A 14265-nucleotide genomic window follows, 5' to 3' on the forward strand; every position below is an offset into this window, starting at 1 on the left:
TTGCCAATACCGAAACCGAAGCCTGTTTCGGTCCCGAAACCGAAAGACGCACCTGCTCCAAAGCCGCACACGGTGCTGAAAAACACACAGCCTGATTCTGAGGCCTCCAAGCCCTCGAACATGCCTTCCAAGCCAAAAACGACACCTTTGGCGCCGAAACCTAAGCCGCAGGACGCTCTCATAACTTTCAAGGCTAAGGACACTCGACAACCTACGCCGGCACTGAAAAAATCGACGCCCAAGAAGGTTGCGCCTCCAGTGGAACTTTTCCAACCAGATCCTCAACAGAAAAAGATCTTCATCGACCTGAAAACCGGTCATGTTGGTGCCATGCCTCTCAAGAAGAGACCTGCAGCTTCACCACCCACACCAGTGGTTCCTGCCAAAAAGGATTGTGCAGTCTCTCCTCTGCCCTTTTCCTTTCCTGTATCTCCTCCTTCTCCTGTTCCTCCTTATATTTCACCTCCAATCTCTCCTATACAGTCTCCATTGTCACCACATTCACCTCAGCAGAATGAAGATGAATATGATTTGGGTGGAGGGGACGAGGCAGAAGACACTACATACCCTGTAGACGAGGGCACGTGGAATTTTCCATATACAAAACCTGCGTCTGGGTGGGGCTTTACATACCCTCCAACTGAACCTGATGTACCTTAGGCACCCTCATACCCATCTAAACCTTCTCCTCCAGATGATACTATTGGGATTTGTCAGATGATAAACAGAGCTGCTCTATACCATGGTGTCTCCATGCATTCCAAGGCTTTTGAGGAAGATTTTCTTTTAGATACTTTTGAGCAGTCTCAGAGATCCGCTCAAATTCTTCCCATGATCAAGGGAGTGGTTAAGCATGCTACTGAGGTCTTTAAAGATCCTGTGCGTACCAGAATTTTAAACCCCAGGATTGAGAAGAAATATAGACCTGCACCCTCAGACCCAGTCTATATTAAAGGACACCTACCACTAGACTCCTTAGTGGTGTCCAACGCACGTAGAAGGGCCAATTCTCAGACTTCTGGTGAAGTACCCCCGCCTGACAAAGAATCCAAGATTATTGATGCGTCAGGCAAGAGAATAGCTGCGCAGGCTTCCAATATATGGCGCATAGCTAATACGCAAGCCCTCCTCTCTCATTATGATAGGGCGCACTATGACCAATTAGAGAAATTGCTTGAGCACCTCCCAGATCAGTACAAAGATCAAGCTACTGACCTCATACAGAAAGGCAAGTTAATATCTGACGCTTCCATCAAATGCGCACTAGATGCCGCAGACACAGCATCTAGGGCTGTTAATACCAGTGTCGTTATTAGGAGACATGCGCCCAGGAGCCAGGGTCACACTTACATTCTGAGGATCACTGCCAAAGGAGGAGGGATATTATTTATTATTTTTATTTGTCGAAGGAACCTGCTGAAAGCTCTGATGGGGTTATATGCATCGACGGGATGAAATTCCTTGAATTTTATATTGCGTTGAGTCAATTCACAAGAACAACTTCCTCCCATTACAACATTTCCCCCTCGAGCCTCACTCACTTGTATTTAAGTGTAACGTGATATCAGGACCTGGGCCAATAATACGTCTTCCATTACAAGCCTCTACTCGGTAGAACAAACCTCGCTCGCATCTTCGATACGGAAATTTAAGCTGAGCACGAGAGGGTCTGTCTCAAATGTAGCGCCTTGAAACGCTGATCAGATGTTAGTTAAGAGGGGCAGGAAACATGACCTAAATAGATGGAGGCAACAAACTCACTATCATGGGTAACATTTGGACATAGAATTGGTTGTTTCTCAAAACTGATCAGATTTTTCTTTATAATCTGAACCTTTTTGTCTCTGGAGGAAAAGTCACCCTTTGCTGAATAAATCACAAACCTAGAAAGTGAATTATCTGAGTCAGACTCACAAAGACTTAGGCCCGATTTAAGTGCTGGTGATGAGCATACTCTGTTGTGACGTTGAGTTCTCACCGCCAACATTATGGTCACCCACTGAATTATAAAGAGGGTCGACCATAGCTTGACCAGGGTGGAGACTTGTCTGTCTCCAACGTGGACAAACAAACTTCTTTGACAGCCCCACAGACCCGCGTGTGTAGCTCGGGCAGGCATGCACATTAAAAAGACATATACTGTGTTTATTACCAAATATTAAGGTCTCAAGTGGCGTGTACAAGCATCAAGACAGGCGTGAGAAACAATATCCGTGACAGGAACTTTGGTGGAAAAATGTTACATTCCGTACAAAACAACATTTCATAGTAATCCCATAACAATGCCGAGGTCGGGGTAATTGTATGAAAACAGAACCCACCTGCAGGTGAAAAGCAATAAGCCCTTGACCCCAAATTCGCTATTTTGGGTCGGAAGTTTATCAGCACAGCTGAGCTACGGAAGCACCAATATAGGGTAAGACCTTGTTGAGATAAATGAATACTTACCCAGGAGCCAACATTACGAGTTAAACATTGACAATGAGGAGTGCTTTTGTAATCTAATTACATATCTAAAGAGGGATGACTCACCCATCCTGGCAAATTCACACTTGTTCTGCCTATCCCTTATCTTATGTCAGCACTCCAAAATATGAACACCTGAAAAGTACCCAATATGTGATGTTGGTGTATTTCTCAATATACTATTTTATTTTGTGAATAAACACCTCGTCCCACAGGGACCTCTGACAAAAACATATCTCTGTGTGCATCACACGCCTTGTAAATGTACTAATGGTTGCTGTTAGAAATGGGATTTCTGGTTGGCTACGGCTTGCGCCAATGCCAGGCAGAAACCACCACTCTAGTCAGGGCGAGGGAGTTACACGCCAAGATAACCCCTGCTCACCCCCTTGGTTGCTTGGCACGAGCAGTCAGGCTTATCCCGGAGGCAATGTGTAAAGCATTTGCGCAACACACACACACAGCAGCAACACACTAGGCACACCACAAAAAGGAACTCCACACAAGGTTATATATAACAATAGCCTTTGTATTACCATAAACACATTAGATAATAATCACACAGATACACTGTGCCAACTGGCACTGGGCAGTATTTACAGGGGATTATGTACATGGGACAGAGCCACGTGGGACACTGTCCGAATCAGCACTTAGTAGAAAATAGCACTTAGAACATAGAATAATTGTAGCACAAAATAACACTTGTAGAACACAACCAGTAACAACTGGTAAAAGGTAGGTACACACTACGCAATCCTAATCACCTTCGGCATAGATCACACAGGCTAGCATAAACTATACTAGGCAAAATAAACCTTCTAAGCATGAGCACATTCACAAGTAGGAGACAAGCATAAAGGCAAAGCACATTACGAAGAAATACACATTAAGCAATTATCATACACACAGTAGGCAATCACCTTGCGCAAAAATACACCTGAGGCATAACTCTGTACCCTAAGCGAGGGCACAACACCTAAAACTGTCCCCAGGCCACTTGGCCTCTCAGGGGCTCAAACGCCTTTTGTCCAGCAGAGTTAGGGTGACAAGCTGCAAATGCAGAAATGCGCAGGGTGCAGGGCACCACCTAAATGTTGCAGCTGCCCACTAAGTGCTGGGCAGCTGGGGAAACTGAGCCTGGCACCAGTGTGCCTCCTGGTGCTCCTCTGGGGCTCCTAAAGCAACAACAGTGCCCCCCAAAACAGCGTGGGAGCCTCGCAGGCTCTAAATCGTGGACGTGGCAGCCTGCTTATTGCCAGACGCCACTAGCTGATTTGAACTTGCACTGAATCACTTGCTTTTAAAAAAATATATATATATTTTGTTGCCCTGATACTACTTGTGGCTCTTTACCTCATTGTCTGCAAATCCTCCCGTATCCCCAGTCCGACACGGCTTGTGCCGATTGCTCAGAGGGCTGATCCGGAGCTTTTTGCACCACTTCCGGCGGATGTCGGGGTTAGCGATGCAGTCTCTGGTGCCATCTAGACTACATAGGGCACAGAGTCAGCACCAGCGCAGTGGACATGGTAGCCTGCTTATCGCCAGACGCCGCTGCTAGCTGCTTTTAACTTGCACTGAATCACTTGCTTTTTTTTAAACAAATTTCTTTTGTTACCCTGATACTACTTGTGGCTCTTTACCTCATTGTCTGCAAATCCTCCCGTAGCCAAGGTCCGCCACAGCTTGTGCCGATTGCTCGGAGGGCTGACCCGGAGCTTTTTGCACCACTTCCGGCGTATGTCGTGGTTAGAGCTGCAGTCTCTGGTGCCATCTAGACTACATAGGGCACAGAGTCAGCGCGAGCGCAGTGGACGTGGCAGCCTGCTTATCGCTAGACGCTGCTAGCTGCTTTTAACTTGCACTGAATCACTTGCTTTTTTTAAAAAAAAAACAATTCTTTTGTTGCCCTGATACTACTTGTGGCTCTTTACCTCATTGTCTGCAAATCCTCCCGTAGCCCCGGTCCGACACGGCTTGTGCCGATTAGCTCGGAGGGCTGACCCGGAGCTTTTTGCACCACTTCCGGCGGATGTCGGGGTTAGCGCTAACGTCTCTGGTGCCATTTAGACTACATAGGGCACAGAGCGGCGTGCCAAAGGCAAGCCCGTCTGAACCCGTCCGCGCCCAACCGGGTCCAGGGGCCACGACCCCTGCCCAAAATCCCACAGAACGGATTGCTTATTCTATGGACCAACTCCGTGCTCTTTGGCCCCATGTGAACCAAGGTTGTACTCGGCTTCAATTGGACAGTCTCTGTCCCAGTTTTTGCCCCAAATGTACATTTTTCCTTGACTCCCCACAATATTGCCGCCGCTCTTCGCCTGTGATGAAGCCTATCGTAAACTTCACCTTTCTCAGCCTCAACTGCCGCCCCTTACCCAAGCACAAAAGGAACATCTATGATCTTCTAACTGACGAACTACCTGACGCTCTATTTCTTACAGAGACATGGCTTCACGAAAGCTCTGGCCCTGACATTACCGAAGCGTTACCACCTAATTATGCTATCGTCAGGGTAGAAAGACTAAAGAAAATCGGGGGAGGTATAGCAATAATCTTTAAAAATACTCTACAATGCAAATTCGACCCACTAAACTTACATAACTGTGTGCCCTTTTAAAACTCTCTCTACACCCCAATTTCACCTTCGCAGGCATACTAGTCTATCGGCCACCGGGCCCTTTGAACAATTCTCTAATCTTGCAGCTTCTCTACTCATGAATTCACAAACTTTCTCAATCCTAGGTGACCTAAATATGCATCTAGAGGACCCACAAAACTCAACGAGCAGCAACTTTATAGCTGACTTAGCTGCAATGAATATCATGCTCTGTAACTCAGGACCCACTCACAGAGCCGACCATCTTCTTGACCCGATCTTTTCCAATCTTCCCTATATTCACTGCACTCCAGCACTCCCCCTGCACTGGTCAGACCACTTTCTATCCAAATTTAGTTTCGCCCCCCTGTCGTTCCTTTCACCCCCAGTTCTACCCATAATGTCTACAAAAGAGACTGGAAAAAATTAGACATAACACCCTTAATCAAGTCCTAGACTCTTATCTTCCCACAGCTTTCTCCAATACGGACCCAGCTCTAGGAGATATAGAAACTATATCAGGAAAGATTGACGATTGGCTCACGAATGCCATTAATACCTGTCTCCCCCTGTCACAGAACAACCGGAAAGACCACAGAATTCCAGCTCCCTGGTTCGATGAACCACTAAAAACCATAAAATCCAAATGTAAGCGTCTAGAACGGTGTTGGAGAAAAGACTACTCCCCTGAATCTAGGGACGCCTACAAAAAAGAATTAAAACAATATCACAAATTATGCACCACTGCTAAGGCTAGCTATGTCGCAAGAACCATCTCTGCAGCCACAAACCAATCAAGAACTCTTTTCGGATTGGTCAAATAGCTAGCGGGCTCCGAAATTACAGCCAAGCCGCCCCCCTGAAAAGCAACCAGTGCGAAAAGCTAGCTCAATTCTTCACGAATAAAATAAAAACTATTTACCAGGACATAGCCAAATAACATCCTAATATGCCCCAGAATTTACAGTCACCCAACTCAAATACCACTAGTTGCTCTGCAACGCCATATTTGTCTTGCACTCATGAATACCTGGACTCATGGCCACTTCTCAACCAGGATGCCCTGATCGAGATATTAGGCAAATTAAAATCTGGGTCACCCAATGACCCACTTCCCATCCCAATAGTAAAACAACTGGACAACTCCCATCTATCCATGATTTGTAAAACCCTCAATCTTTCCCTGCAAGACTCACTGTCCCGGCTAGCTGGAAACACGCCATGGTGACACCTCTTTTAAAAAAGCCCACGGCTGACCCTAGTGTCCTGTCGAACTTCCGTCCCATTTCTCTTCTGCCAGCCTTCTCCAAGATTCTTGAGAGGCACATCCATTCTCATCTCGCCCAGTTCATCGAAGTGCATCACAATCTTCATTCCTTGCAATCTGGTTTCTGACCTGGTTTCTCCACTGAAACAACATTATTAGGAGTCACAGAGAACCTGCGCCATCACCTAGACAGAGGAGACACAGTTGCGCTGATTCTACTCGACCTCAGCGCAGCATTCGATACTATTTCCCATACTATACTCATGAAGACATTAACTTCACTGGGCATTTGTGGCCCGGCACTAAGCTGGCTTTTCTCTTTCCTTGCACACGCACGTTTCAAATATTCTCTAACTCGGCAACCTCGTCAATTCATGCGTCTCCCTATGGCGTTCCCTAGGGCTCGGTGCTCAGCCCCCTACTTTTTAATCTGTATGTTAAACCGTTGGCCCATATCGCGGAACAAGCAGGTCTCACCCTATTCACATATGCTGATGACTCCCAGATTTCATTCTCCCTTTCAAACCCTGGCCCTGGCTCCACTTCCCTCCTGCATTCAGGCTTAGGGAAAATTGCCACCTCGATGAACAACAATCTACTTAAATTGAACGGTGGTAAGACCGAAGTCCTGATTCTGGGTCAAAAACACGGCCAATGGAGTCCCAATCACTGGCCTACTGAGATGGGCTCCCTCCCTCTCCCATCAGACCATGTACGCAATCTGGGTTTTACCATTGACAATGCTTTGACTATGCACCATCAGGTAAACAAGGTCTGGGCCATCTGCTTTACAATCTTGCCGTGGCTAAAGAAAATCATCTGGATGTTGTCAAGCGACACCCAAACATCTGTGGTCCATGCCCTTATAACTTCTCGGCTGGATTACGGAAATGTCCTTTACCTTGGGGCTAACAAGGCAGTGACAAGACGATTGCAGCTGGTTCAAAACGCCGCCGCAAGACTGCTGTGCGAAATTCCAAGAACAGCCCATATATCTGGACACCTCTGGGTAGAGAGTCACATTAAATTCAAAACCCTGGGCTACATGTTTAAAATCAAATTGGGCACAGCTCCACTGTACCTACAATCCCTTGTTCACACCTACACTCCCTCTCGCCACCTTCGGTCCTTATCCCAAGGCTACTTCAATGTTCCTAGAATTAGACTCGTTAGAATGGGAGGCAGATCTTTTGCTTACCTAGGTCCCACACTTTGGAACTCGCTCCCCTTGAATATCCGCATTGAAACCAGCTACGTCTGCTTCCGCAGAGCCATCAAGACCTGGCTGTTCAATCAATAACGCTTGCACTGTTGAAACGTTAGGCTACCTATCACTTTGCCTGACCAGTGCCGGGAAACCCTTTTTGGGTAGCTGTCACGCTTAATAAGCTTAATAAATAAATAAATAAATATATAAATGCGCCATACGTTGGAGCCTCGTGGGCTCTGAACACTACAATGCCCCTGGGTGTGTGGGAGCCTTGTGGACTCTAGGTCCCAAGTGCCCTGCGATCGTTGGAGCGGCCGGCTGCCTGCCGGGGCCGCTTGACCACTAAGAAATGCCCCCTGACGTTGGAGCCACGGGGCTCTGAAAGGTACTGGTAATTGGATTACTGGACTTTCCACAGCCCGGTCCCGCGATACGCGGCCGCCCCTGTCGGAGGCTCGGATCTGGATCCCACTGTCCCCGGCCGGCCCGCCAACCAAATTTCCGGTCCAGGCAGCCCCGCCGACTCCCAACCCGCTCTCAGTGTCTCCGTTCGAAGGAGTGATGTGTTACCTGGGGAGCTGGTCTTGAGTCGCGGCCGGCACCTCGGGTGACTTCTGGGCCGGAAACCTTCTTTTGAGAGGGCACGCCACCGGAAAGGGACGGGCACACCTTCCCGCGCTTGCACACAGCTTCCTGCTTGCGGCCACACGCGGGGCTCTCCTCGTCCCTCCGGGAGCCCAGTCGTCAACCGCACACTTCTCTGCTTCCTGGCCGCAGGTCGGCCCGCCCCCAATCAGGCCCTCAGGAATGCCTGTCTTCCGGTTTCTCGCGCTCTCCAACACCTGAGCCACGGCGGTGAATTTCTATAGCTCTGGCCAATGCGGCGTAGACTCCCGCTGTAACGTAATGCACAGAAGCGGGGTAGGCACCCGCCAGAGTAAATAAAAACAATCACCAAAAGGCTGCAGAGACACAGCAAATTACCAGGGCAGCGCGGGGGCGAATCCTACACGCTGCAGCTTCGCGCTGCGGCCCCCAGTGCTCTTTGAAATAAAAGTGAAGAGCCCTCAGGGATAGGAAGAAATAGCACTCCTCAAAATTACCAACCAAGCGCTATTTAAAATAAAGCAAAGTGTTCCCAAGGCACTAGAAAGGAAGTCCTAAGTCCAGGGGAATCTCTTCAGGGTGCAGGGGGTGCAAAGGCTGGGCTCAGGGGCCAGCTCACAGGGCCCTCCAGCAGGGAGGCAGCACCAAGTGGCGGTTCCTCCTGGTGCCCAGCAGCAGCAACAGACCCCCCTCAAGTTAGGTCAAAGAGAGAACATTTTACATGGGGTCACAGCCCCTTTTTATACATACATTTCCTTTGTCTGGAGGGTGCAGGGTAGGAAAAACCAGATGCAACTGGTTGTGGAGCACTTTGTTGTGCTCAGCCCCTCTCCCTATTCAGAGGACAGGATAGGGACATCAGTCGCACCACAGGGGGCGGAGCCAGCATTGTGTAGGGAAGGCCCAGCCCTATTCAGGTCCCAGGTGCACCCCTCCCTCACATCAACATGCAGATCTCTCCATTCACCACCAGGGCAGACCCATCCTGACTCCTGGAGCCAGGCACACCAGCCAGCTCCAGCCAATCACAAGCCAGACAGTCATTTCACCTTTATTACACAGACAGGCCAGCTTCTAGAAGTGTCACTTCCACACTAGACACATCAACGCCGCACACATCATCGCGCAGCATTCAATCTCACGAGTTCGCACATACCAAACTCGACCCTGCACTCCCCATGCATCAGGAACTACCATGGGCACATACATTCCCCATGCATTCCTATGGGAGGGCAGACTAATCTCACAACATGCACTCAGAGAGCGCACGCACTTTACACTGGGACACAGTGTTAAAGTGCACTGAAGCTAAAAACAACTAACACCAGGTCACAATTAAAAGCAAAAAGTTTAGGGGTGAACCTGCCAAAAGGGCCAAGTCCAACAGTTGCAATAACTGCTAAAGTTGTAAGTTGACCTTTCACACCACGGCAGACGGTCTCCAGGTTAAAATATATCTTAATATATTCATAAATATGTCCATTTAGCTCCGCCTCTGCCAGTCTGAGAATTCCCCCCATTAGACTCCTATATAAACAGGGCGTGGCTGGATGTGTAAGGTGGGATGTGTCACTAGAGGGGAGTAAGTCAAGGACGGGAAAAAAATGAAGATAAAACTGAAGTTGTGACGCCCCTGTCCGTGCTCTGCTTTATTCCTCTCGATGTCTCTTCTCTACTGCAGGTTAAGGCGCTGCTACTTCACCGGTTCTTGCTGCGAATACCTCACGTCTGTCCTAGAAACAAACACACCTCTCACAGAGCTCGAGCTGGGTGGCAATGAGCATCTGGGAGACACTGGAGTGAAGAAGTTGTGTGAAGGCCTAAAACATCCAAACTGCAAACTACAGACACTGAGGTACAGAGATGTGCAGTTCTTAGTACGTCATTGATTTATAAATATACATCGTAGGTGGGGCTCAGACATATATTTTACAATGATGTGGAAAAGGCACATCCATTCCACAACTATACAATGTGTGCAATAAGTGAGGGTTTTGAAGGGGGTACCCACGTCCGAGGACTGAGTTTGGACCCACTGTGTCCCCTGATGGTGCAGAAGGGCAGAATTTAAAGTTTGTCTTTCAGGGATTTTGACTAAAATGCCAACAACGGTGCAGATCTGCCCATTAGTAGTATATGGTCAGGGGCGTAACTTGAAGCTGTTGTAGGAGATGGAAGACCCCTTAATGATTCCTTAAAGTCCGGTCTCAGTCTCTTGACAGCCCAATGACAGCTGCTCGTCACTCTCATATGACATCACTGCTGGGAGTGTGAGATTCCGCCTAGCTTGTGCGTGTCTGTGTATTTGTGTGTGCGTCTGTGTGTATGTGTGGGTGTGTTACTATCCTTGTGGGGACCTGGGTGTGATAGCAACGCATTCGGCGGGCCATACCTTGGACCTAATTTTTTCTAATCTCCCAGACATCACTATTTACCCTCCTCTTCCCCTTACCTGGTCCGATCACTTTCTTCTCATGTTCGATATTCTGCTGCTACCCGCACCGAATTCGGTGGAACTGAGAAAGGACCATAGGAGAAAATGGCATAAAGTCACCTGTTCGGCCATCGAGCCTGTCTTTCAATGCTCCCTGGAACCTCACATGGGAGATATTGATGCTTGTGTAGAAAGATTTAATGCTGACTTGTTGTCTGCTGTCAATGTCACGGCCCCGTTGGTGCCGGTCTCGTCCGCAAGATCCCGCCCCTCAGCCCCGTGGTTCTCTGCGGCCTTGCGTGAGGAGAAAAGCCGCTGCAAAAAACTAGAGCGCAGCTGGCGATCATCTTATGATCCAGAAGCAAAAAGCATCTACAGAAGGGCTTTAAAGAAATTTATTCAACTAAAAAAGTCAACAATGAGAGAATTTTTTGCCTTACAAATCAAAAACTCAGACAACTCGGCAAAAACTCTGTTTAACATTGTCAAAGACTTCGTCAAGCCTCCCGCTATGACACCTAACAATTTCTCCAGTCAGACTCTATGTAATGGCCTTTCAGATTATTTTCAAGATAAAATTGAGAAAATCTCCTCCTCTTTTCCATCAGTCCTTATACCTGCACAATCCCCTTTTCTTGATAAAAATAGGAATGACACCGTACCAGCCCTGAAAGCTTTTAAGGATCTTACCACAGAAGCTGCACTTAAACTGCTTACTCAGTGCAATTCGGGTTCTCCTTTAGACCCTGCTCCCCCCAAAGTCATGAGTGACCTTGCTCCCCTCCTGATAGAGCCACTCATTTCTATCTGGAACACCTCTCTACAGCTGGGCCAATTTCCTACCGCCTGGAAGGAAGCCATGCTAGTTCCTATCTTGAAAAAGACAAATGCAGACCCTACGCAATTTTGTAATTACCGCCCCATCTCTCTCCTTCCCAAACCAGCGAAGGTTTTAGAAAAAGCCGCTCAACTTCAGCTCGCGGAATATCTGGAGACCAATGTTATACTTCATGACTCCCAATCAGGTTTCCGCACTGGTTTTAGTACAGAAACAGCACTTCTGGAAGTATCGGAAACCATTCGAGAGTGTGTGGATAGGGGAGAGGAGGCCATGCTGGTCCTCCTCGACCTATCCGCAGCTTTCGATACGGTGTCCCACAAGATACTTTTAGATCGATTGGAGCAGATTGGACTGGGCGGTTCTGCTCTGTCGTGGATTAGCTCCTTTCTTCAAGGCCGAACGCAGAGGGTCCTCCTCAGACCTTTCCAATCTGAATGTAAGCCCCTTGTCTGTGGAGTACCTCAGGGCTCCGCTTTGAGCCCATTGTTTTTTAATGTCTATTTGGCCCCTCTGGCTAAGGTGGTTGAGTCATGTGGGGTCAGAATGATCTCTTATGCTGATGATACACAGCTCTGTTTTCTTTTAGAGATCATTCTGACTCCAGCCTCGCCAGTTTTCGCCACTGTCTGGGCGAAGTATGTTCCTGGATGGCGTCTAACCATCTTCGACTCAATACTGACAAGACGGAGGTTTTGTTTTTTAATCAAAGAATTACAATTCCCTCCACCTTGTGGTGGCCGACTGTACTGAACCCTCCCCCCATTCCCGTTCACACTGCTCGCAACCTGGGTTTTCAGTTTGACGATGCTCTGTCGTGTAGTCCCCAAATTAATAAGGTCACTGCTGCCTGTTTTGCGAAACTGCGGATGATGCGAAAGATCTTCCCTTTTCTGCTATTAGATGCTCGCAGAACGGTCACGCAGGCCTTAATCACATCACATTTGGACTATGCCAACAGCCTCTCCGCCGGGGACCCCCAATATCAAATTGAACGCTTACAGATCGTTCAGAACGCGGCGGCGAGGCTGATTGGCAATATCCCTTTTCGGCATTCGGTTGCAGCCTACCGCAAAGAACTGCACTGGCTTCCAATCGCCAGTCGCATCAAGTTCAAAATGCTAACTCTTGCTTTTCGGGCCCTCAACGGGACAGGACCAGACTACTTACGCAAAAGATTAGTACTATCCCACTCAGCCCGATCTTTGCGGTCGAACAACTTGCGCCTCATTGTTGTCCCTCGGTTCCGTCGCTCCAGAATGGGCGGCAGAGCCTTTGCAGTTATGACGGCTAAATTATGGAATAGCCTCCCCTTAGATCTTAGATTTGCTTCCTCTGAAACACTCTTTCGTAGCCGTCTCAAAACTTGGCTATTTTCACTGTCATAGGATCAACCCCCTTTCTAGCTCACAGTCTCAGCGCCGGGACACCCCCTTTGGGGGTAGCCGCGCGCTCTACAAGTTCCAAAAAATAAATAAATAAATAAAATAAATAGCACACTCACGCTGTGGGGACTTGGGTGTGATAGCACACTCACGCTGTGGGGACTTGGGTGTGATAGCACGCTCTCGCTGTGGGGACTTGGGTGTGATAGCACGCTCACGCTGTGGGGACTTGGGTGTGATAACACGCTCACACTGTGGGGACCTGGGTGTGATACCACACTCACGCTGTGGGGACTTGGGTGTGATAGCAAGCTCACGCTGTGGGGACTTGGGTGTGATAGCACGCTCACGCTGTGGGGACTTGGGTGTGATAACACGCTCACGCTGTGGGGACCTGGGTGTGATAGCACACTCACGCTGTGGTGACTTGGGTATGATAGCACACTCACGCTGTGGGGACTTGGGTGTGATAGCACGCTCACGCTGTGGGGACTTGGGTGTGATAGCACGCTCACGCTGTGGGGACTTGGGTGTGATAACACACTCACGCTGTGGGGACTTGGGTGTGATAGCACACTCACGCTGTGGGGACTTGGGTGTGATAGCACGCTCTCGCTGTGGGGACTTGGGTGTGATAGTACGCTCACGCTGTGGGGACTTGGGTGTGATAACACGCTCACGCTGTGGGGACCTGGGTGTGATAGCACACTCACGCTGTGGGGACTTGGGTGTGATAGCACACTCACGCTATGGGGACTTGGTTGCTCTGGTAATTCCTTCTAAATGATAGAAAACGACTCCAGAAACACCTGTGTCCATTTTTACGACTTTTTCCAAATGTACCTTGTAGGAACCTGTGTTATGGCATGTGTGTTTACTTTTTTGCTCACTTTGCCCCTGTAGACAGGATGCGGTATTGCAGGCTTTAACACCCATGGAGTGTAATGTAAGCACAGTTCAGTGATGTATTTACAGGTTAGCAACGAGTAAACGTCAAATGAAATGGAGCATGGCCACCAATCGATACTTTTACGCATTTAAACAAGATGTACAATTCCATTTAAACTCCTCTCTTTATTAAAGCAACATTTTAAATAAAACAGTGTTTAAATCTGCACATTATATTTTGCAAATGTAAAGGGTTCTTAAATAGAGCATGGAATGGGGGACTCATATTTAGTGCAATTAGGTGTAATTTGGTGCAAATCTGCAGTAATTCTGTGTAATTTTGCAACAGCAAACCGTGCACACTCGCTTATCCCTGCTAACACCCACATATTCCATGATCTTTAGAATGCAAAAAGTGCTTGTTTCACAATCAGGGTGAAAACTCTAGAGAATTGAAGCTCGTAATAAAAAGCCACTTTTAGCTTTAACTCACACTTTATAAACGAATCTTTAATTTAAAAAAAAGGTGGTCACCCCAGTTACCTCTTCATGTCAAAACAGGAAGA

General features: G+C 48.1%; 1 protein-coding gene across 1 annotated transcript in view; it reads left to right on the forward strand.

Moving 5' to 3' along the window:
• LOC147738031 (NACHT, LRR and PYD domains-containing protein 12-like) overlaps positions 1-14265 on the forward strand; it is a 179771-nt gene that overhangs the window by 154239 nt on the left and 11267 nt on the right. The window contains exon 4 of the mRNA XM_086925018.1: positions 9836-10009. Coding sequence (XP_086781144.1) covers positions 9836-10009 — 174 coding nt within the window. The remainder of the gene's footprint in view (positions 1-9835; positions 10010-14265) is intronic.

The sequence above is a fragment of the Lissotriton vulgaris genome, chromosome 1_1 (genome assembly GCF_964263255.1).
Source record: "Lissotriton vulgaris chromosome 1_1, aLisVul1.2, whole genome shotgun sequence".
Classification (NCBI taxonomy): domain Eukaryota; kingdom Metazoa; phylum Chordata; class Amphibia; order Caudata; family Salamandridae; genus Lissotriton; species Lissotriton vulgaris.